Source organism: Ambystoma mexicanum, chromosome 12 (genome assembly GCF_040938575.1).
Source record: "Ambystoma mexicanum isolate Mex_15411 chromosome 12, UKY_AmexF1_1, whole genome shotgun sequence".
Lineage (NCBI taxonomy): Eukaryota > Metazoa > Chordata > Amphibia > Caudata > Ambystomatidae > Ambystoma > Ambystoma mexicanum.
Genome location: NC_090936.1, coordinates 1,050,413,742 through 1,050,437,789, shown reverse-complemented (window position 1 = coordinate 1,050,437,789; position 24,048 = coordinate 1,050,413,742). Strand labels below are relative to the sequence as shown.

General features: G+C 44.8%; 1 protein-coding gene across 2 annotated transcripts in view; it reads left to right on the top strand.

Annotated features, from left to right (window-relative positions):
• The window catches only part of LOC138514228 (NLR family CARD domain-containing protein 3-like), a 159,130-nt gene that overhangs the window by 77,374 nt on the left and 57,708 nt on the right, over nt 1–24,048 (top strand). Inside the window, exons 3-5 of one of the 2 annotated variants that reach the window (XM_069629576.1) lie at nt 9,793–10,140; nt 18,929–19,045; nt 20,925–22,644. In XM_069629576.1, the coding sequence (XP_069485677.1) occupies nt 9,793–10,140; nt 18,929–19,045; nt 20,925–22,644 (2,185 nt within the window). The remainder of the gene's footprint in view (nt 1–9,792; nt 10,141–18,928; nt 19,046–20,924; nt 22,645–24,048) is intronic. The other variant, XM_069629577.1, reaches the window with a different exon arrangement.

The following is a 24,048-nucleotide window of genomic DNA, read 5'->3' as shown; positions in this document are numbered from 1 at the left end:
TAGATTCCATACAATGGCTACATTCTGCATTCATCTAGATTCCATACAATGGCTACATTCTACAATCACCCAGGTAGAGTAGAATATCGAATGGTGGGCAGGTTAGAAAGGGGTGCATGCAATCAAATCACATATAACATGGCATAACATGATTTAGCATGTCATGGCAAGGCACAACAACATTTTAAAAGTTTTAGTAAAGCAAGTAAAGTCCAACAAGGGAACACGTCCTGGTATCCTCCATAACATCCTCCTTGCACACACAGAACAGGCCTGTGCAAACAGTTGCCATTTCCATTTCTCACTTAGCCGCTGTAATCTCTCTCTCTCTCTCTCTCCCTCTCTCTCTCTCTGTCTCTCTCTCTCTCTCTCTCTCTCTCTCTCCTTATCTTTCTCTCTCTCCCCTTCTTTCATCTTCTTAAATAGATGCATTGTGCACCATGTGCAGCAAAGACCTGGGAATTGAAAGATGAAGGTAGAGAGAAGTTTGGAGACTCAACTCATTATAATAAGCAGGTTATGGGTGGCGTGAACTTTAGGCTCAGAGAAAAAGGCTGCCTGAGAGATGGAGACCCCAGGTGCTCACTTCACCATCCATAGTATGTTGGTTGGCAAGCTGATCACCACCATAAGCCTCACTCTAACCTGCTCAGGTGCTTTGCTTAGTGGGCCCTCCTGGGACCTGTCCCATCCGGGGAATAACTGACAGTGTTGTCATATGTTCGTCAGGTGATTGTGGGAGGGTCCAGAATCTCTGGTTGTTTCTCCAAGAAGTCTACGTGAGTTTCACCAAAAACCCTCAGATCCCACCTCCCTGTAACTAACCACCTCCCCTCACCCGATGGTAAGGTGTCTCCATAACATCAGTTAAAGAAAGATGCTGAAACCTGGCTGGGGTTTCTTCACGCTGGATGAGATGATGAGCTGGCAATTCAAGAGACAGCATGTGGATTGCTCAAAAACTCCCCACAAAGCTGGATGCACCATCTCCACACCTGAAGCGGGTGCCGTAGCTGCAGGAAGATGAAGAGAAGTAAGCTGACAGTGAAAGAAAGAAGGTTGTGGGTTGGGGGTTCAAGAATGACAGTTCCAAAAGGTGACTCCTTACTCAGGTGCTGTTCGAGTCGCTGCACTCTGTAGGGCTGCCTCCAGCCTATCCACCATTCTCCAGCACTGATAGCTTATCAGTAATAGACCTAATACCACATCTCATCTTCAACTGTACTACTATTTATATCTATGAGGTGCCCTGATTCTTTCTGCGGCGCACCTTTACTATTAGCTTCTGCATTTGTCTGCTATGCAGGGTGACACTGCCATGCTACCGTCCGTATCAACCAAGGGACTCCCTGTAGAGGTAACGCTGGCAGACACAGCATAACATTGTGTGGTTACATGCCATCCCGTTGTGGAAAAAGCCATGTTGGCCAGCCCACCCCTGCTTTACTTTATAAAGATGATGCAGTTCTTTTAGAAGGGACTAAAATGGCGGCCATTAAGTTCACGTTGAATCAGTCTAAATCTATGATGGACGTTGAACTAAAGTTGCTAATGTGTGGATTAAAGGCAGGCACTTGTAACTCAATAAGAGAGTGTGGATGCCTCTGATTACCAGGGACAGTGGTCGAAGTGTACGATAAGAAGTAGTGGAACTATGTTCCCTGCTGGCCTGCACCGACTCCCCACAAACCTCCATCATCACGTCCTCTCCCACACACAATACACACCATCAAACACTTGCACCTGCTGTTTAAGGGAACGTTCAGTGCAGAGCACTGAAAGGGCAAGTTTCAACTTCTTCCTACACTTCTATTTTAAAACGAAACCATTCCGGAACGGTTTCTTTTTCAAATAAAAGTATAGGAGCTGTAAAAGGTAATTTAAAAAAGTAGAGGAGCACCGCTCCCGCTCACTTCGACCACTGCCCAGCGACGCATTTGTCTGCCAATGTGCCATGAACACAGCAGATTACAACAAGTTTAGATTCTTTACTGCATAATATGTTTAACATTCTAACGTTGTCAGCACATTTTGGATAATGGCTCTGCCTAACCATGGCTGCTTCCCTATCGAGGCGTCATCGGCAGCACCGTATGGTGCATACATCTGGGGGTCAGGTAGGTTGCAAACAGTTCAATATACATGATCTCTCTTTTAGTGTGCCAGCTTCTGCTCCTTCCATTACTTTACAAATGGAGCAGGGGTTTTGATCCGTGGGACAAAGGACATCCCTACAATCATTATTAATGGGTAATCATAGACGGGATCATTAAAAATCACCATATATGAGTTGTCGGGTGGAATTGATTCGGATTGCTCTCCCACATTAGAGACATTTTCATGACCCTGGATCTGGGTCACCTGCAGGGGTGTAATTTCACCAAAATGCCAGGGGTAGCGAAAGTGACATTACACAGCCCTTTACCTCTGATAACATCAGAAAAAGTGATGTAATTTCAGCCCACTGCCAGGTTATATCAGGGGAAGTGATTGCACACAACCTTTCACGCCTTGACAGAACAGGAAGTGGCATCACATAGCATTGTTCCAGTACACTAACAAAAATATGGTTATGATATCACTGTAATATGATATGCATTTCATACAAGAATGGATCACCATATGTAGCATTCATATTAGCGTATATAGCACCAACAGCCATTCTAGGCACATTTCATGCACATAACTTTCATATGCAAAACTTTTTTTAAATCTGTCCTCTGACATCCTGGGCTGCACGATGTTCAAGCATGGCAACCCATCCACCAGCCGCTTTGGGAGCCGTGAATTCTACGTATATTGTTCCCAAAGGCTCATAATTGTAACACAAGGGTCGCCAGCAGCCAGTTTGTGTTTAAATACATTTTTTAAAAAATGTTTTGTCCTGGGCCCAGGGATCGCAGCTGAGCCAACAGGAGTACAACTGTGACCCCTGGCAACGCCAAAATCACGCCCCTGGGCACTTGTAGACGAACCTGCAGGCCATCACAAGAGCAGAGTTGGCTACAATTATAATCCTCTACTGGGTAATGTAGGTGATAATCAACAAGGGAAAAAAGGGCGCTGACTGCACGTGAAGGAACTCTTTGCCCGCCAGAGAATTGCACTTAAACTTCATGTGACCCACACCTGAGATTTAGACTTGGTTATCAGCCGTTTGGTGAATGTATAAGATCCTGTGTCAGGACAGCATCTGAACAAGTTACCCACCCCTTGTGGCCAGAATAGTTGCAAAGCATTGATGCATTTTGTGAACTTGTGTCCAACACACAAAGCTGAAAGGAAAAACAGGCTTCTACCAGGGTTGAAATCATTTGGTATAAGATATGTGAGGACAGCAATACAATTCTGTGAGAGGACAGAGCATGTCTTGGTGAAACGCGCCATAGCAAAATATGGATTTGTACATAACGATGAAGGGCGAATCCCCTTAAACAGATTGGGATGTGCACTGAAGCAATGAACCATTGTGATTCATAGATTTTAGCGTAGGAATACATACCAGCTATTTAAATAAATAACAGAGAAACTGAAATGTTATATTATCATGTATTATCATGTATTTCTGGACGTGTGCTTGTTATATATGATGTATGGTTTACAAGGTAAGTGCCCTCACCTCACATGAGGCCAGACTGCACTTTGTAAGCTCGAATCGACAGGGAAAACCAACCCAGCTTTTTATTCTTCTGAGGTCCATAAATGAAGCAACATTAACTTGGGGTATAACACCTGCCATTAGAGCACTTAGAAGTGGGAGTGGGAGTTATCACACATGAAGCGCTACACAAGAACCCACATTATTATCTTTAATAGAATCGATAGATTTCACAATAAACTGAATTGCATGACTTTTTTAGTGGGGGAACATGGTTTCCTTTAAAACAAAACACAGAATGAAAATGCAGGTTTAAATATAAATATTTTTTTAAAAAAGTCTGAGAGGCCCTCTACCGATTAAACACACTGCCCAATAACCTGTTCTATGGGAAAGTGCCCACTCAGGAGGGTCTACAACCACGTTTTAGCTCACTGCACCCTTCACACAGGAGAAATATCAATTTGCATATCAGTCTGGTTCCACCTATTTGGGCACTCCAGCACCCACATACTAGGCAATTACCCTCTGAAAAAGAGCACCAACAGCAGCCCCAAACATGTGTTTCAGCTTAGTCAGGCCTCATCAGTGAGGGGAAGCTATGCCTCTCTAAGCACAGTGAGCAAGTGGTCCACGTCTGGATTACCCTAGGTAACTTAGGGTGAAACCCCAAATTCCTAAATATTCAGGGAATGGTCAGGGAGTCCCTCAACCAAGAACAATCATGGCCAAATAACCTGTTCTCTGGGAAGATGCCCACTCAGGAGGGTCTACAACCAAATTTTAGCTCACTCTACCTTTCACATAGGAGAAATACCAATTTGCATATCAGTCTGGTCCCCCCATTTGGGCAGTCCAGCACTGAATTGCTAGGCAATTCTCCTCTGAACAAGAGTACCAACAGCAACCCCAGACCCCTTTCTGACTGTGCCTTAGAGAGGCTCAGCTTCGCCTCACTGTGGAGGCCCAACAAGGCCGAAACACATGTCTGGAGTTGCCGATGGTACTGTTGTTCAGCAGAGAATTGCCTAGCAATTCGGTGCTGGATTGCCCTGGTGGGTGGGGCCAAACTGATATCCAAATTAATATTTCTCAGTGAGCTAAAACGTGTTTGTAGACCCACCTGACTGGAGAAATCGCATAGAACAGGGTATTTGACCCATGTACTTTCTCAGTAGAGGGGCTCGTATACCATTGTTTAATTTGTAAAGCTTTAGAGTTCAAAAGGCTGGTCTCCCAAGACTTAGCGAGCTATCTGGATCGCCAAAAAGAAGCTGGAGGCCCACTACACCAAACACACCGCCCAGCTCATGGTTAAAGCTAGACAAATTCTATTATGTGAAGAACAACAAGGCGAACAAGCTACTTGTGGCTAAACTGTCTAAAGCAAAACGCAGTAGTACTACCATCGGACTGCGAGACCCACAGGGGGTGATACAGTATGCGGAACTGAAAAAGCAACACCTAGCGGCGGTCCATTTGGTCTAGGTAATGACGGCACAAACGCGGGACCAGACTAAACAAAAAGAATACCTGCGGAAAGCGGCCCTCCCCCGACTACACGACTCGACTAAGGAGAGCCTGGAGGCCCCGATCACAGGTGAGAAGGTCGAGGAAGCCATTAAGTCCCTTAAATCCCTGACAGATTCTCCTCTAGGTTCTACAAAATTTTCAAACATGGTTCCCCCCCTGGTGGCCCTCTTCAACTCTTTCAGGGAGACGGGAACAGTGACCCCTTCAATGCAAGAATCTATCACCATCCTCCTACCCAAACCAGGGAAAGACCCGAGAGACCTGGCCTCCTACAGGCCTATAGCCCTGCTGAACATTGACGCTAACCTATACTCCAAAATTCTCACCAACCGCCTATCAAGCATACTACCTGATATAATTCCCCCCGACCAGGCAGGCTTTTTGTTGAACAGATCCGCAGGTGATAACGTTTGCAGAGCCCTGAACCTGGTGGACCTAGCCTCCCGAAGCTCCCAGGGGCTGGTGTTGATGGCCCTAGACGCCACCAAAGCTTTTGATAGGGTGGACTGGTCCTTCATGAGTCTTACCCTGGAGGCCTTTGGGTTTGGCACGGCATTCCAAGAAATGGTCCTGGCTATCTATAAATCACCAAAAACATTCCTCAGGATCAATGATTCACCCTCCGTCCCGATCCCTCTGACCTGCGGAACCAGACAGGGCTGCCCGCAATCTCCATTGCTATTCGCACTTATTATGGAACCCTTCGCCCAGAAGATTAGACTGAATAGCCACATTAAGGGCCCCCAGGTCGGTCCATCTCAGCACAAAATCGCCATATATGCAGATGACATGCTGCTCACGATGTCGGAGGCCTGCTCCTCACTAGCACACGCCCTGTCTGAAATAACCAGCTATGGGGAGGTCACCGGCTTCTCCATCAACTTCAACAAATTGGCTGCCCTGGGAGTGGGTCTCTCTCCGGAAGAACGGGAAACACTGGTCCTGATGTGCCCAATTGCATGGAAGGGGAGGGCCATTCCCTATTTAGGGGTCCATGTACCCGCAAACCTGAAGGACACATATCAGGTCAACTTTCTTCGACTCTTCAAGGAATTAGAAGGCGACTTGAAACGCTGGGCGACCGAAGAAATCTCCGTGATGGGATGCATAACGGCCTGCAAAATGAACTTACTCCCAAGATTCCTTTACGCCTGCTCTTCCCTCCCGGTTGCAATCCCAGCTCCCGCCCTCCGCGACCTGCAGAGGAAAAGGCTTCAGTTCACCTGGAGAGGTAAGAAAGCCAGGATCCCCCAAAAGTCAATGCTAGGGGACGCAAGATTGGGCGGACTGGGGGTCCGTGACCTGCATATGTAACTCTGCTGTGCACATGATTATGCGCCCAGCTACCTGAGGGTTCGGACACGCTTTATAAATAAACTAACTAAACTAACTAAACTACAGGGTGGCTGCACAACTAGCACACATTTGCACATGGCAAATAACCCCAGACCGCCCTAGATGTGTGGAATTAGAACAATCATGGCTCCTGCTCCCACTGCGGTTTCTTCCACACATCCCGCCCTCTCTTAGAGAACGATGGGAAAGACTCCTGCTGGCGACTAAGCACACGCTGAACTCCTGGAATTGGGCACTGAAATATACGGGAATCCCGAGGGGACTGAGCCCCCTATCCCTAATCTTTCACAACCCGACTTTCTTGCCCGGGGAGAACCCCTGAAACTTCCAAAACTGGATAGCGGGAGGCATCGAAACCTTAGATCAGCTGTATGAGGTAAACCTACCTTGCACCTTGAACAATGTAAGGAAAGGTTTTGACTCCAAGAAAGAGACAGGTTCACGTACATTCAGCTACGTCACTGGTGCTCCCAGCCCCAAACTCTACAGGCAGCACGCACCCTCTCACCCCCCTCGAACTAACTCTCAAGGAACTCCCAGCCCGGGGCAGGATTTCCACCCTGCACAGATGTTTTCTAGGGGACTTCCTGGTCTCAAAAACTCAATGTATGGCCCAGTGGGATACTGACTTGGGACACCTGGTTGAGGCCCAGGCCTGGGTAGATATTTGGACCAGAACACACAAGTCATCTACCTGCGTCACCAATAGGTAATGTGTTTACAAAACTCTGCTGCACTGGTACTACTCTCCCCTCAGGCTCCATCACATGAACAAGTCCTTCGATGGCGCTTGCTGGAGAGGGTGCAGCCAACAGGGCTCCTTCTTTCACATGTGGTGGACATGCCCAAAGATCCAACAATTCTGGAAACTATGTTTAGCCACCATTGAACAGATCACCCAGTTAGCTTTCCCGCTGGAGCCTGAGCTCGTCCTCCTGGGTGCCCCGGTTCCCGGGATCTATCCACACTCTGGAAACAGAGCTAAACTGCTGACTCAATGCCTTTTGGCTGGGAAAATAGTGATTGCCTGCTTTTGGAAAGCCCTGGACGGCCCCCATATTTCCCAATGGTGGGGGAAAATATGGGACATACTAATCGCAGAGAAGGTAACAGCGGCAAGGGCCGGGTTCCTCCACCGCTTTCAGAACATTTGGGCCCCAGTGCTGGAGTATGACCAGAAATTTCCCGCATTAAACCACAAGCCTACCAATATCCAGCGGGCCTTGAGAGACCAAGACGCTCCCTGAAAGGGGAACATAGCCGAAGCAGGCACAGAAAATACAAACTAGCGGGAAGCATCCCCAGACCAAGAGCCATGGGGGGAGGCGGTTGGGGAATTGGAAGCGAGTTATGGATTTGCCTTACATGCCTTGTTCATATTGTACTGTTGTCACTCTGCCTCAGTTTAAAATAAACATATTTAAAAAAATAAAACTTGGGAGTTCAGCCTAAGTTACCCAGGGTAATCCAGACATGGACCCCTTGCCCACTGTGCCTTAGAGAGGCTCAGTGTCACCTCACTGTTGAGGCCCAAAATGGCCGAAACACCTGTCTGGGTTTGCTGATGGTACACTTCAGAGGAGAGTTGACTAACATTTGGTGCTGGACTGCCTTTGTGGGTGGGACCAGATTGATATGCAAATAGATATTTTGTGAAGGATGTAGTGAGCTAAAGCGTGGTTGTAGACCCTCCTAAGAGGGAGAAATCCCATAAAACAGGGAATTTGACACATGGTCGTTCTCAGTAGAGGAACCACCCACACCTTTCTTTAATTAAATATAAAGAATCCTGGAAAAGGACTATTTAAATAATCACTTGTGGGTGTGTAACATTTTGTAAAAGCTACCGTGAGTAAAACAATAGGAATGGTTTAAATAATGGAAATACGGGCATTGGGTTCCCCCATAGATACCAGCAAACTACCCGAGGGACTGCCCACCGACCTCCTAGACAGCACCTTTAATTTACTCTAGCGAATACCCCCTGCCTCTCTAAACGACATTTGCCTGGCATCTCCCTATTCCTGCCGTTCTACACAGGTAGGAGCTGACACCAAGCTCTTTTAAAGTTACATATCTCTTACTGTCTGGTTGAGGCCTGCTCTAATAAGACCTTCTCCTGCCTCTATTGTTCAAGATTTGCTTTCTATTCATTTGATTACATATGTTTAGCATGGAGGAATATTGCAAAATATTCTTACCTACAATTGATTCGATGCAATGCTATCTGTACTCCTCCCTCTGGTACCATGTGTTTTCTCTCTTTAATATGCTTTGAAAAACGTGTTTGTAAATGCTCACTATACAGCACAACAGTTCTAAACAGAATAAGTAAAATAAGAGTAGTGAAAATTCAGCATGGAGGCCAACTTGAGGGAGTAACCCCCACCTCCTCCCCTCAAGAAAAGATAAGAGGAAAAATGCATGCAAAGCAAATGTTTCCAACACATTTTTAAATGACTGTTTTGTTACTAATCCACTGCAAAAGATGTAACCAATACGTTATATTTCCCAACACAATTTGGATGTTTACGTAAAGCCCATTTCTTTTCATTGCAAGACTAAAATCACTTTAGCAATCATCTGTATAATAATGTTAGTGTGACACTTTTGTTGAAGCACATTACATAGAAGCAATTTACATAGGAAATGTGTATATACACTTATTATTAAGAATTTTAAATTGGTACTCATTTTATTGGCCTTAGTAGGACACAATGCTGATTCAGACTAGACAGGACTCAAACCGGAGATCTGCATATCACCTGCATATCACTCACAAATCTCAGCCATGGGTGCGTAACCTTCTCAGCTATCTTACTGGCACAGAATAATGGCCTTTGGCTTACAGCTCTCCAGCAGTATGGTGAATGACAGGGCCAGTCATTGTTGCGGCCGAGTCAGGCACCTTCGTATGGGTGAGACTTTATTGATCCTAAGGTCGTTACGTGACTATTTGCATGCATGATTATTCGTTGAGAGTGTGTGAGTTCTCCAAATTGATTATTGGCGTCCTTAACTGTAGCCTTGCTAACAGTTTGCTCCTCCTGTGAGAACAAAGTTTGCATGTGTCCATCCAATAGAAAGTGATGGTTCATCAATGAGAGCGCTATAATGTTCTAGCTTTTTTCGAGTAACCATTCCAACCAATCTAGCCTTTTGGGGGCTGATTTACAAAAGCGTTTTTTAATCGGAAAATCCGACTAAAAAACGCTTTGTAAATCTGTAAATCAGGCCCACTATATGTACAACTGCCCATGTGATTTATAACTGATTTTGCAATTTTATTTTTCCTGCGTTAACAGGTTCTGTGTCCTGCACAATTGAAGGAGCCTTACATGGGGACGTTCTCCTGCCCTGCCTAATTCCCCGCATCGAAGAATTTAACCTTGAAACCTTTGTGATCCACTGGCAGACCTTCTCCAACCCAGAGGTTCTGCACAGCTTCTACAATGGCAGAGACCACCCAAAGCATCAGGAAGACAGATTCCAGGGCAGGACACAGCTCTTTCCTCTGGAGTTCCCCAGAGGCAACATGTCTCTTTTACTGAGCGATTTAAGGACATCCGATGCTGGGAACTATTCTTGCCAAGTGTTCTTAAGTGATGAAGCTGATGACCATCTAATTCATCATGTAGAACTTCTCATAGCAGGTGTGATATTTACATACACACATTTCTCTAGGAAGCAAAAGTATATATATATTGGAAAATACCGCCAACTGTACATCATGAGTGTATTGAAAGTTACCAAAATGATGTATGACCAAATTGCGAAGGGACATGAAGTCTGAGAGTCTCCAGATTTGTTGGGGCTACGGCTTGCAAGATCCCTCACCATTGACTATGTTGGCTAGGGCTGATGGGAACTGTAGTCTGAAACATCCAGCGAGCCAAAGGTATCAAACCCATGAAATAGAGTAATGAGGAAGCAGGCTGAGTACTTTCACAAGGCTGTAGATATTAGATATTTCAATATCCTTTTTACTTTTGCCTGAAAGGTGGTGACGACACCTCTGGACACTCTAATCATGTAATGTGAGCCATTGGCAATCATGTTTTCATGCAACACTTTAGTTTACTGCATCCGTTCAGCGGAAGATTAATCGATTAGGGTTTGCCTGATCCTGACCTGGCGGCTTCATTCACACCTTGATTGGATGATTACTGAACAAAGACAAGCAATATTCTTATTAGATTGTTGCCTGGTTCTGACATGGCAGCCACTCCATTCCTAGCAATGCCTATGTTTGACCTCATAACATATACACATACGACTCTGATGCCTTCACCACAATGAAAAATATTGTCCTTGTTGCACTATCCTCTAGTGCTGACCAAAAGATGTAATTACTTGAAGGCAGTCCAGCTTCTGAGTAGACTAAGGAAAAGTCCTTTTTGTGTGCTGAATCTGAGGAAGACCAAATTGTGCACACCAGCAAGGGCTAGAAGCACGCCCTAAGCAAGCAGAAAAAGTCATTAGCGCCACCAATCACCCAAAAGTCGATTGCACCCTGCTTTATTTCCTCTCGGATAGAGACGCAAGAGTGAAAATGAGGAATTGTGTGACAGGCCCAGTCATTGTGGATTCCAGAGTCCCCCCCTCTCTTAACTCTGCTGATTATTAGAGATGCGGGGGCTCTGTTTTTATGCCTACACTAATGAAACAGAGATACATGTGAGCGTCATTTGACCAGAGAAGATCTTCTCCACACTATTCAATGGTGCGAGTTGTATTAGAATTGGATGTACTTAAATAAGATAAAACATAACATCTCGAAAACGGAGCTTGGAGCACAGCACCAGAGCTTAGGTCAGAATATCCCCACGCCCAGTGTACCCCAGATTGTGTGATTTAAACTCTTCTTTTTCCACTAAAGCAAACTATCTGTAACTCATATAAGAGGCTGACATAGTAATGGTAGCTCAGATTAAAGAGTTAGGTAAAAGTGTCAATTTTAGGCTCTCGCAGCCTCACCAAAACCTTCCATCCATTCCTAAAGACGTTCATAGTGTTACTGTGAGAGCCCCGGGAAGCTCTAATACATTGTATGTGGGTCTCCAACTCCAACATTTCAGGTTGCTCAAGAGACTGCAGTCCAGTCCGTTAACATGTTTATGAAATGGGATCATGATTAACACTCTGTTCATTATATGCCAGTAGGGTCAGATCGGCTTCAAATAGCTGTGTCTGACTTCTAAGTGCCTTCATAGTCTGGCACCTGCCTAGCTAATGCCCTATGCGCCCATGCAGACCCTTTACTCCTCTACCCAACATTTGCTCCGCTACCCAGCATCTGCTCCTCTACCCAACATCTGCTCTTCTACCCAGCATCTGCTCCTCTACCCAGCATCTGCTCCTCTGACCAACATCTGCTCCTCTAGCCAGCATCTGCTCCTCTACCCAGCATCTGCTCCTCTGACCAACATCTGCTCCTCTAGCCAGCATCTGCTCCTCTACCCAGCATCTGCTCCTCTACCCAACATCTGCTCCTCTAGCCAGCATCTGCTCCTCTGACCAACATCTGCTCCTCTACCCAGCATCTGCTCCTCTGACCAACATCTGCTCCTCTGGCCAGTATCTGCTCCTCTACCCAACATCTGCTCCTCTACCTAGCATCTGCTCCTCTACCCAGCATCTGCTATTTTATTTTTTATTTGTTACACGCCCAGACCCTGGGATATCACGGCGTGGTTACAGACATCTTAAGGTATTGGTATACATAGGCAGTAGTTATACATAGGATACAAAAAACATTGGTATTACAAGGTCATTTATAAATCAATACAATTGTCATAGTTTGGTTCTGTGCTAGTATAGGTTGAACATCCATGTTTTCAGTTGTTTTTTTAACATGGGAAAGAGCTCTCTTTTTTCATGTAGATAGGGAGGGAGTTCCAGTGTTTGGGAGCTAGAACATAAAAGCTGCTGCCCCCTGCTTTGTTGTTATTGTACCGAGGTGTCACTAGGTTTTGGCTGTTATTAGATCTTAGGGATCTGACGTTTTCTTTTTTTGTAGAACATTATTCATGTAGAGTGGTACTTTATTGGTAATGCATGTATGCGTGATGCATAATGTTTCGAAGATTATTCTTGCTTTGACGGGCAGCCAGTGGGCGTCCTTCCTAGTCTTGGTTATATGATCGTATTCTTTTTATCCCTAGTGCTGCTTTTAATGCTTTATTTTGCAAAAGCTTTAGTTTATTGAGGTTGGTGGTGGAAATTCCTGCAAGAAGTACATTGCAGTAGTCCAACTTGGACAAGACCAGTGATCTGGCCAGGGTGAGGCAATTTGTCGGGGTCAGGAATTGTCGACTTAACGCTATAAGTTTTGATTTATATGCTGTGGATGATGCAAGCGTACTGATGTTTTTGGACATTGTAAGGTTGGCATCTATGTATACTCGAAGTGGTTTCACTTGTTTGAGGACAGGGATCATGGTGCCGTCAATATTGATAGAGGAGTAGTCTGAGTGGAGGGTTGCTATTTTGTTAGGGGTTCCAACAATGAGGACTTCTGTCTTTTCATCATTGAGACAAAGGGCCTCATTACACGGACGGCGGTAAGGGTTAACGGTCACCGTTAATGGCAACGGTGACCGTTAACCCTTACCGCCGTACTACGAGGTCCCTTTGCGGGTTGGTGCTTTAACGCCTGCTTTTTGCAGGCGTTAAAAACCAACCCGCTAAGGGACCTCGGAGCTAATTACGGCACCGCAAAATTGCGGTGCCGTAATTAGCGCCTTCCCCATTCCCATAGAGCCCTATGGGGCAGAAATGGGAATGGGGAAGGGCAATGGCGGAAGGGGGATTTACCGCCCCACCAACCTTGGAATGGGGCGGTAAATCCCCTTTCCGCCAAGGCGGTGCCGGTATTTTACCGGCATGAGCCATGGCGCTAATAGCGCCATGGCTCACCGCCTTCCGTGTAATGAGGCCCAAAGGCTGTTGAGCGCCATCCAATTTTGTATGATAGAATGCTACTTTGCCAACATCTGCTCCTCTACCCAGCATCTGCTCCTCTACCCAACATCTGCTTGTAGTTCACCAGTGAAGGACATTTAATTGAGGAGATTTTCCATCCAAGCTCCCTGTCAGTGAACAATCGAGCAATAGGTATTTCTGCCTTGACTAACTGAATGGTTTTTCCTAAATCTGTGAAAACTTTCCTATTAATTTGAGCAGTGTGTACTTTTTCCCTGGACTCCTCCTTTCAATTGTCGCTTATTTACTTGGCATGATGCCTCGGATCAATGAGGTTTGTGTGTTATAAACCCAAATGCAAATGAAATGATCTTGGATTCTGCACTAAAACATTGAGATTGACACAAAGCTTCCACCTGGGGAATGTTCTGGCGCAGTTGGGGACACGGGCATGCCTCCGAGAGGTAGACATACCCTTTTCAAGAAAAGAAAATGTCAAACTTTGACAGTAGACCTAGAGCCAGGTGCCCAGGTTTGGGCTATGTACATTTACATCCTATTACAAATAGAGCCACACTCGTCCATAAACAAGGCAATATTGGGAGGCTTACAACTTCGGCCCAATGGACGGAATTTCATGATGTTTTCATGAATACATAGACAGCCTAATTTAAATAGTTCCGGAACGTTTTTTGAGGTTCTGTACAGTAGGGAAAGGTAACTGGGTCGGACCCAAAAAATGATTCCCTTTTGATTTTGCCATCTTAGGATAGGACTGCATGAAACATCCCAAACAGCATACAAAGACCACTTTGTTTTTTATAGGAAAGTTGTTTTTGTGCACGGTCTGCGTATTCAAGGAATTGTTCCTGCAAAGTAAACGTATACGCAAGTAGCAGCCGGAACACCCCTGACACGCCCCTGCACAAAGCAAAATCAGCCACATACACCTACCTTTGAAGGCTCCTTTGCTGCAAACTCATTCACCCTGGAAACACTGTGTGGTGTCCCCCGCAACCAAGCCAGCACCTCGGCGACACTACGTGGGGTCCACTGTAGCTGTTACTAGCACCCCACAACATGCGCTCTATTTTCCATAACTGAGGTAAAACTTTGGTCAATCTGCATGCGCACCCCCGTAAACTGCAGCTGTACGCCACTACCTGCGTAAAAACACCCCTAACTTCGATCATAACCCTGACTGCGTGCACGCACCACTAAATTCAACATCCGTTCTTACCTTTGCATGGTGAATCCTATGCGCAAGTGTCTGCAGCATTTACAATAACAAATAAATACTGCCTGACATGTTTGCATGGCAAGCAGTATTCACAATGATAATTAAGCATGTCGGACAGAGTTTGAATGTAATTGTGAGAGCCTCCTGTCATACAAGCAGCACTCACAATCAGAAGTAAACTATTCCAAGTATGCAAGCATGTCCAACAGTGTCTACTCACTTACACCACCTTTTGCCCTTTATATTTGCACCCCACAGTACAAATTATCAACATTTGGCAGCAGGGAGCAGCTTACATTAAAGTGTAAATGTAACAGTTGCCTAATGAAAAATTACAGGAGAAACAAACATTAGCTCAAAGGTACTGCTGTCAGGATTGGTGAGTCAGTAGACAGATAATGTTGTACCGACCACTATAAACTCATTTAATGGATAGGGCTAAAAGCTCTATCACAAGTTCATTGCTTGTAAACGTAATTTCCTAAAAAACATTCAAAGCCATGGATAAACAAATAAAGGTAACCTTCTGAAATCCACCTACTTGCATCCCCCTTCCATCTGCTAATGCATATGTCGGTCAACTTAACCTGGCTTAACCTGGCTGGGGCATTGATAAGGCAGGGGAGGGTCGTGGATCAGATTTAAGACCTCCACTGTGCTTTCCCCCTCTGCCTTTCTGGTTCAATGTATGCCTGTATGAGATGTTCATTCAACTGTGAAAGAAATGGTTTTCCTATTTAATCCACCTCAATTAATTAATTACTTCAATAGAAGTCATTAATAAAAGCTGCCTGGAAAGTATCATTTGTAGGTGGTGTTTATATTGTGTTACAGGAAGGATCGTAAAAGGAAAAAGTCAAGGTGATTTTACCTGGTTTTACACTTTCCATTTACCTTGCGCCTTGTACATGTTTAAAAATACATGATGGGGACCCAACAGAATGTAAGTGAAAATGTTGGTGGTCACGTGCATGAAATTTGCATTTCATATGAAATGAACCCTAATCGTGTGAACAGTGTATTATAACTGAAGGTCATTAGTATGCAGCAGAATTCTTTCTATTTAGGAATGCTTTATTTGTTGTGAACATGTCAACCGAATATGTTGCATGTGATAAATACGCCACCATGTAAATTGCATTCCAGCATTTTGTTTTGATATGATATGATATGATATGGCATTTATAACGCGCCTATACACAAGTGTTTCAAGGCGCGATGAGGCAAGGGAGGGGGAACAGAGGGAAGAAAGACAACGATCCTACTAGGCAAGGTGACAGTCACATTGCCCAATTGCATGGGAAGGGGGGAGGAGGAATGTTCAGGGGGCAGAGGGAGGGGACAGTGCAGTACATAGAATAATAGAATCAAGTGCTGGTAGTGGGACTGTAGGGGTACAGAAAACAGTCCTCAAGCGTGGGGGTTGCCAGGAAGGCAGTGCAGGTGTGCGACTGGTGGGGGAGGGGCCCGAGAACAGAGGGTGGCCAGGTAACCAGTGCAGTTTCAGTATCAGCCAGGAAGTCAGCAGGGGAGATGAGGAGAAAAAGCAGAAGCAAAGAGAAAGATTTTGAGGTGCTTCCGGAACCGAAGATGATTCTCCTCAAATTTCAGGGAGGCAGGGAGGCTGTTCCAGAGGGAGGCACCAGCCGAAGAAAGAGATCTGCACCCAACTCATTCCTTGGAGAAACGACTGACCCTGAGGGAGTTGGAGGAGGATGAGCGAAGAACTTGAGAAAGAAGATATTTAGGAAAAGAGAGTTTTTGGTATTGAGGTCCCAGGCCCCAGAAGGCCTTGTGGACAATGCAGAGGGTTTTGAACTTAATCCTTGCAGCCACTGGGAGCCAGTGCAGAGATTTCAGTCCTGGAGAGATATGATCCCTGGGCTTGAGGCCAAGGACAGGTTTCACAGGCCTGTTCTGCATGATTCAGAAAACATGTTGTTGTTTAGAGGAAAGCATAGAAAAAGACTCTGCAGTATTAGTTTAACAGTACTGCAGAGCTAGTTCACTTTTCATGACCAGGACTCTGTCTTCACATGCATTGTGAAATAAATGAGGCTTTTCAATAGCCCACACATATGTGTGTGTTTTTGTGGGTGCATCATGTTCATTTGGTGAGTATTCTATATACTTTCACACATACAGCTTGCTTTAGCTTGTAAGCCATTCAGACATACATTATGTGACAGTTCAACTTGTATGGGGTTTCCTGGAGCCTTTTGAAGGAGTTTAAACATGTCTTCCCATCAAGTAACACATATTTTTGCCTGATGCTCATCTAGGACCTCAAGCGCATTCTGTTGAGATTTGAAGTCTAGATAGCTGGTACGTTTATAAGGTTCGACGTCCTTTCATCGCCAGGCATTTCAAATCCTGCAATTTAAACATGTACGAAATAACGTTAAAGTTTATCGAATTTTTTTGGGGATGGTGGGAAACTACTTATAAGTGGTTGGGGAGTCGGGTATAGTTCAAAATAGGTGCAGGATCACCCAGTCCCCCAAAAAAAGAAATTCAATTAATTTGTTCGTTATTTCATACAAGTATAAATTGCAGGCTTTGAAATGCCTGACGATGAAAGGACATAGAACCGTTTATAAAACATAATTGTTAATAAAGACATATTGTACTTATTGCACCCAAATTCTACCACCTGCTGATCCAATCATGTATGGGACAGTAGACAGAAAAGTCCTCTTGCCCAATGGCTTCTTGCTGGGCCCCAATCTCCACTTGAACCTACATGGTATCAAGTCACAAAGTTTGCTAAATTCAGTTTCATCTGTCAAAGAGAGTCAATCCCTTCATCCCAGGAGCAGAATTCAGATCAGTGGTAATCGGAGTTCAATTATAATTCCTTTCAGAGCAGTGCTGCACTCTGTAACCAACTCAGCAGTCCAGTAGACCATAGGGATCAGTCATCATAACTACATCTAGACAGAAATACCAAATCTCCACTACCATTCATTAGATGCCAGAAACAAATTGCATGTACAACACTTTTACTGCCTGCACCTCAATGATTTTCTATTCAAATTAGGAAATATGTGCACATCCGAAGGGTTGTTAAAGAGTAAGGGCCTCATTAGGAGTTTAGATGTAGCCATGCCATTCTTACTGGCACAGCTATCCCCAAACCGGGTCCCGGGTCCAAAAATAGGGAATTACCGGGCCATGACGACTTTAGCGGGCCTGGTAATTCCCATTCTCGGGACCCGGTACATCCCCATTCCCATTTGAGCCCCAAAAGGGCTCAATGGGAATGGGGAGGATGCTAACAATGGACCCGATAATGATGGGTCCGTTGTTAGCATCCTGGTTTTCTCGTGGGTGGCGGTATGCATGTCTGGTTTGGACCAGACATGCGTTCCGCCACCCGCGAGGAAACCCGTAATGTGGTGGCCCAGAATGGACCTTACCGGCACTGTTCATTCCACAGCCGCCAGGCTCCTAATGAGGCCCTAAGTCTAGAAAGCCATCATTTTGAACACCCATCAATACGTGACTAAACAGTTTAAAAAAAAACTCCTGTAACCCTTCTGACATGGCATCTGTGATTGCAAAATGGTTCATGTTGCACTGCAAGGTTTACAAACTGAAAGAACAGAAATAGGAGACAGAACTGCTGCAGCACTGCATGTGTTGTTTTACCATTTGATGATTTATACAAATCTGGGGCCATATTGCAGAAACTTTGCACTGCCATAGTATTAGCACCAGGGAAAACCTCGCGCTGGTGCACAAATGTATTGGACGAATATTTATTTTGTGCTCGAGTGATTTGTGCCCTAGATTCTGAAATCTGGCCCCATTTACTTAATTATGTGTGAATGGTGTGTGTAAAGGATCATACATTACCCACCTGTCCGTTTTGACACAATTGAAATACAGTTTTTAATTCATTCTCAATTTGTGCATGTGCAACTCCTTTTCATTTCCCCTGGAAATAACTCGATGTACTAGCCCCTAGATTTATGGTGAAACTCTACAACTTTAAACAACAGTTGTCTATTCGCAAATGTATCCAATGAAAAGTGTCCAGTCATGCTTCAGAGACCATTCTTTGGAAAAAAACAAAAATGAAGAAGTAAAACTGGAAAGATATTGGAGTAAAGCAGCGCGCGGCATCAGTAGGAACAGAAAGTATTGTAAATACAAGAGTATTCTACCTCTTGTATTTGTCAGATGACACAGTGGCACCATTTTCAAACATGTCTGCCTTTGAAATTCAGTGAGTGCAGTGTAATCTATTTCAGTACAATTGATTTTCTTTTCAGATATCAAAGAAGAGGCCTATACAAACCAAAAGTGGTATTTGTTTGTGATAGTCTGTTTTCTACATGCAGCATTCCTTCTTGTATGCATATGGAAGAGAAGAAAGACTTCTACTGCAGGTACCATGTGCTATGTTATGTTATGTTATGTTATGTTACTTGGCATTTATATAGTGCTTTATATATCATTGGTATGACCTCAAAGCGCTGGTAGGTTGAACGCCCTCGGGAACCGTAGTTCAGGTCAGTAGAGAGAAGACAGACCCAACTCATATCTGATTACCTGCACAGCAGGACTCCCTGAGGCAGGCCAAGCACCCTCCTCCAGAAGAAACCCTCACACTTAATTCAGTGATCTTTCAAACCAAAAAATAACGTCTCTGCTCCATACGTAATAGATGGGATACCTTTTTTCAGATAAAATCCAGATACTGGAACTAAGGAGCACACGCCGTACCTCTTATTCACTTGAATTGCTTGCAGTGACAGTGCTTTCTGATATCCCACAGAGCAGTCACCCATCATATCTGCCCGTTCATGTTCCCCAGAGTAGTAGTACAACTTACAGACCTTACAATGAGGGACACCACCTGTCTCCCCCTCCTACCCTGCAGACAGGGGTGTTGCTAGGTCTGGAAAAGACCCAGGGCTACGCTGATGTCAGAACTGTCGGGACTGGGGGATAGCTAGCCTTTTGGTTGTAGCTCCTAAGATACTATCCGGGGCTACAACCAAAAGACCAGGGGCTATAGCCCTTAGCCCCCCCCTAGCAACGCCTCTGCCTGCAGACACGGTATATTCCTTTAGCCAAAATCATGTGTCCTCCTGCCCTTTTTATGAATACAGTTGCTTTCAATAGTGAAAGCAGGGAACACACCAAGTTAGCCTAAGGCAGCCCCCAGGCATCTTCCCTCTGATCATTTTTACTTGTTGCTTCTTTTTTCAGTAATTTTCTCACTTTGATTTCTAAAAGGTCTGTGTTTTGAAATGTTTTTTCAAACTTTTCTATTTTGAATCCAGTACCAGGTGATGAATACAATGGTAGTAGAGAAGAAAGAGATCACTGAAAGCAATGGCATTCACTTCTGGCCTACCCTGCAGTGCACGCATTGAATGCTATCTTCTTAATGCCACACATGCTGCATGAATAAGGGTGGTGGTGGTGCATAGCACAGGAAGCCCCACAAAAGGTGCATGTCTTGCAATCAGTGGTCTTTCTTTAATTTGCCTGCAAGATGCAGCAAGCCTTGACTTATGAAGACCAATGTTGCTAATGATGCATATTTCTCCTCCAAAAGTACTGATTTGAACTCCAAGCGTAACTTTTTGGCCTCCATAAGCATATTCATTGCCATCCAAGAGCAGAACATACTACGTTCTCTTAGAATCTGTGCCAGATTACTAGACAAGGGAAGCATGGGAATGATTGACCACCCGTGGTGTCCTTTACAGCAGGAGGGATGTGATCCATCACAGTACATTTTCTCCAACTTTGGCGAGACTCAGAACCCATTTGAAAATTTCTTGACCACTTGCAACAAATGATTCTTAATCACGGCTCAATGTTGATCAAAGAAAAAAGTCATTACACACTCAAGCCACATACTGAGCTGTTGGATCATCATGATTTGACAGAATCAAGAGAATTGTGAGATAAAATGGTGTTTAATATATTTTCCTGACGACAAGCTAACCAGGGTCCTGCTGACATGTCCAGCATGAAAGGGACAGCAACCCAGCCTCTCCATCTGGCTAGGCAGAGGTCAGCAGCTTCATAATAGACAACAGTAGTAATTTCATGGCAAGGCATTGATGCTGATTGGCTAGGGTGCTCGAATATGTAATTTGCAAATCCACATTGCATATGATTAATAATATTGTTGTCAAAGTTATGTTGCATGATGTGCAAATAAGATGACTGTAACACTGTGCACATTAAAGGGTGTTTTTTTGTCCTCTCAATTCAATTACTCTTTTTGTGTCCCATTCTCTTCATCAGCGGTGATTGACTGGCTCAAGCGCGAAGTCTGTAAATCAATGAAAACTTGCTGCAGTAAAGCATCATGCGGTAAGATATCAGATGAATGTGTAGTCAGAGAACTCCTCGTTCTGGACATGGCCCAGCTATGTGAGGACACCATCAATGGCACGCAAGAGGCGTGTGTGGACACCATCACCACAAGAGAAATGTTCACCAGAGAAAAGGGTGCTCTCACTTCAGAGCGGATGCTGATGCTGGGCGAAGCTGGAATCGGCAAAAGATGCTTTTGTGAAGAACTTGTGAGGGATTGGGGGTCTGGCCAAAGGATGAGCATTTATGATTGCATTATCTATCTTACACTTAAGGAGCTGAACTCCATTAAACACCCTGTGAGCCTGAGCAATCTTCTGAAATCCAAGTACCATAAATTGCCCTCAGTTCTCGGTGACCTGCTCCATTCATATAAAGTGCTTCTGATTCTTGATGGTCTGGATGACCTGAGATGTGATATGGAAGATTCAGAAGAATGCCCTGAAAAAGTCACCATCGAAACTAGCATGCGCATCGGAACCCTGCTCTCAGGTATAATCACCAAGAAACTGCTTCCCGAGACTCATGTCTTAGTTACGTCCAGGTTGCATTCTTGGAGAAAGTGGAAGGAGAGTTTCGGATTCACGTTTGTAATGCTGGAGTTTGCAGAAGAGCAGGTTTCGGGGTACTGTGAGGCATTTTCTAAACTACATTTCACATCAAAGCTTAGCTTTCAGTTAATAGTTGACTACAAACTCTTCAGTCTTGTGTCATTTCCACTTTTGAATCGTGCCTTATGTGAGATTGGCAGAGAACAGAACCTTAAATGTTGCGTAAATAAGGTTGAATGTTACAAAGATAAGCTGGACACCTGGAGCCGGATGCTGGCTTTCCTCCTCCAGTTGACTTTGAGGAACATCTCGCCAGAGGTAGAAGTGTCGGTTGAAGAGTCACAGGCACCAATGCTGGCAGGAAATAAAAAACTCCAAGTAAACGTTGAAAGATCTCTTAAGGAACTGGCTAGAAAGTCCTATGAAAATCTAATTTCGAATTTACAAGAAATCAAAAGAAAAGATCTAGAGAATGAATCAGACCTTCTGCAGCACTTGTGTGAATTCTTTTTGATGGAGAAAAGTGCTGGCAGCATTTTGGAGTATCGGCATGACAGCATACGCAGTATCTTTGCTGCCCTCCACTGTGTAGAACAAATCAAGAATGCAGAAGAGCTCGGGGAGTGTTTAAACACGTGGGCATTTGGTGAGGTCACCTCAACGGCTGCAAAAAATGCCCTTCTTCAGAACATCAGTACCTCAAAGCAGGAACATCTCCAAAACTTTATCCGCTATATCTTTGGCTTCATTGCTTATGAAGAAATAGATGACCTATTATTGTCTGATCCACGTCCCATCCCGGTCTACCGGAGGGAAGTCCTGAATCAGTGGTTAAAGCAATGGATTAGAAAGGAGGCCAATTTGCTGAACATCTTCCATTGCATATTTGAACTGCATGATGACGACGTGACAAAGACTGTGTCGAGCTACTTCTCCTCTGTCAGCATGTTCAACACACAGCTGTACTCCCTCGATCTCACAGCCATGCAGTACAGTTTGAGCCAAGCCCATCCTGAGACACTGGACATACGACAGTGTGGGTTAAATGATGGACGTTTAAAGCTGCTACCCATCATAGAAAAGTGTACACGTGTCTGGTAAGTGATTCTTTTATCATTATATGAAAAGTGATAGCTTGCACGGCCAATCATAACTTAGAATTCTGTGGAGACTTGTGAATGAGGGATGCTGAAACTTTATTAGGTTTTCTGCAAGTGATGTCGAGGTTAAAAACTGGATGTCCTGGTTTAGGGGCCTCCCGTTCAAAAGAGTGTGAACCCACTACATTTCTGTAAACATGCAATTGTCTAATCCTGCTCTAATGTAACCCCTGCCTTCATCATCCTGCAGTCATAAACTCCAGAAGTGGGGGCAGCGACGAGAGAGCTTGACCCAGGACAGCAGTGACCCCATGCTTCATGGCAAGGACAGTGGAAAGCGGCACCACTATCAGCAGCAGTTCTATGGCTAGTTTGTAGAATGGGAGCAGTAAAGAGGGTCCAGTGGTAGCAGGGCCTCTGTGCCCAATGGTAGGCATGCAAAGTGAGGCAAGATAATGGTTAGCAACATTGCCGATCCACTGAGTGACAAGGATAGGAGCGGGGAACATGTGTCCCTGGGAGCACCATTACCCCAATAGCTTTACCCAATCACCACCTAAAAGAATTCCTGTGTACCGTGGTTCTCACTAGAACATTCTCCATGTCCTGTGGCTGCTTCTGCTACAGGGAGCAACTGAAATTATGCTAATCTCCCAGTTTCATGCTCTAATGCAGCCAGTGCCAACACCACTATACCCCCAGCAATGTCTGCATGCCATGCAGACTATCTCACTATTTCAACAGACACTCCATAAAAATGGGCCCCATCCTTGCCCAATGATTAAAATGCACCTCCTTTCCCTTTTCGCATGCCCCCCCCAGTGGACCTACACTTTTCAATGAAATTCACCCTGGTGTAGCCTCACCCTGCAAAACCCCTTCAGGCGCCTCGTCAGTACCCCAGTGTGCAACAGATACAGCTAGAGTTGGTCCTGACATCTAGTCCTGCTAAACAGAAAAGAACACCTTGCATTGCATCTCTACCTTCACCTGCAGAGGAAAGAGGCCCTACCCTACCCTAAACCAGTGCCCCTCAACAAAGCCTCACTCCCCTCACAATATAGGCTTCTGTGTTAGCCAAGCATCCAATGCTACTCCCTAACCCCTGCTCCCGTCTTGTTTACTTCCATCAGGGACCCAACCATATGAGCCCATTCCTTTCATAGGACCACAGAGCATGCTTTCTAACATGCTGTCAGGGCTGGAGCAAACAAGGAGTTAAAAACATGGATGAAAAACATCGGACTGTGATTATACTAGCTGGGGTGAGCATGGCACAGTATGACTTTAGCCTGGATCTCCAAAGGAGTATTCTTTGTGAAGTTAAGAAAAACAAATGATCAACTTTGGTCAAATATATTCTTTAAGCTCAATTAGTAATTTACTTAGAATACTTATCCA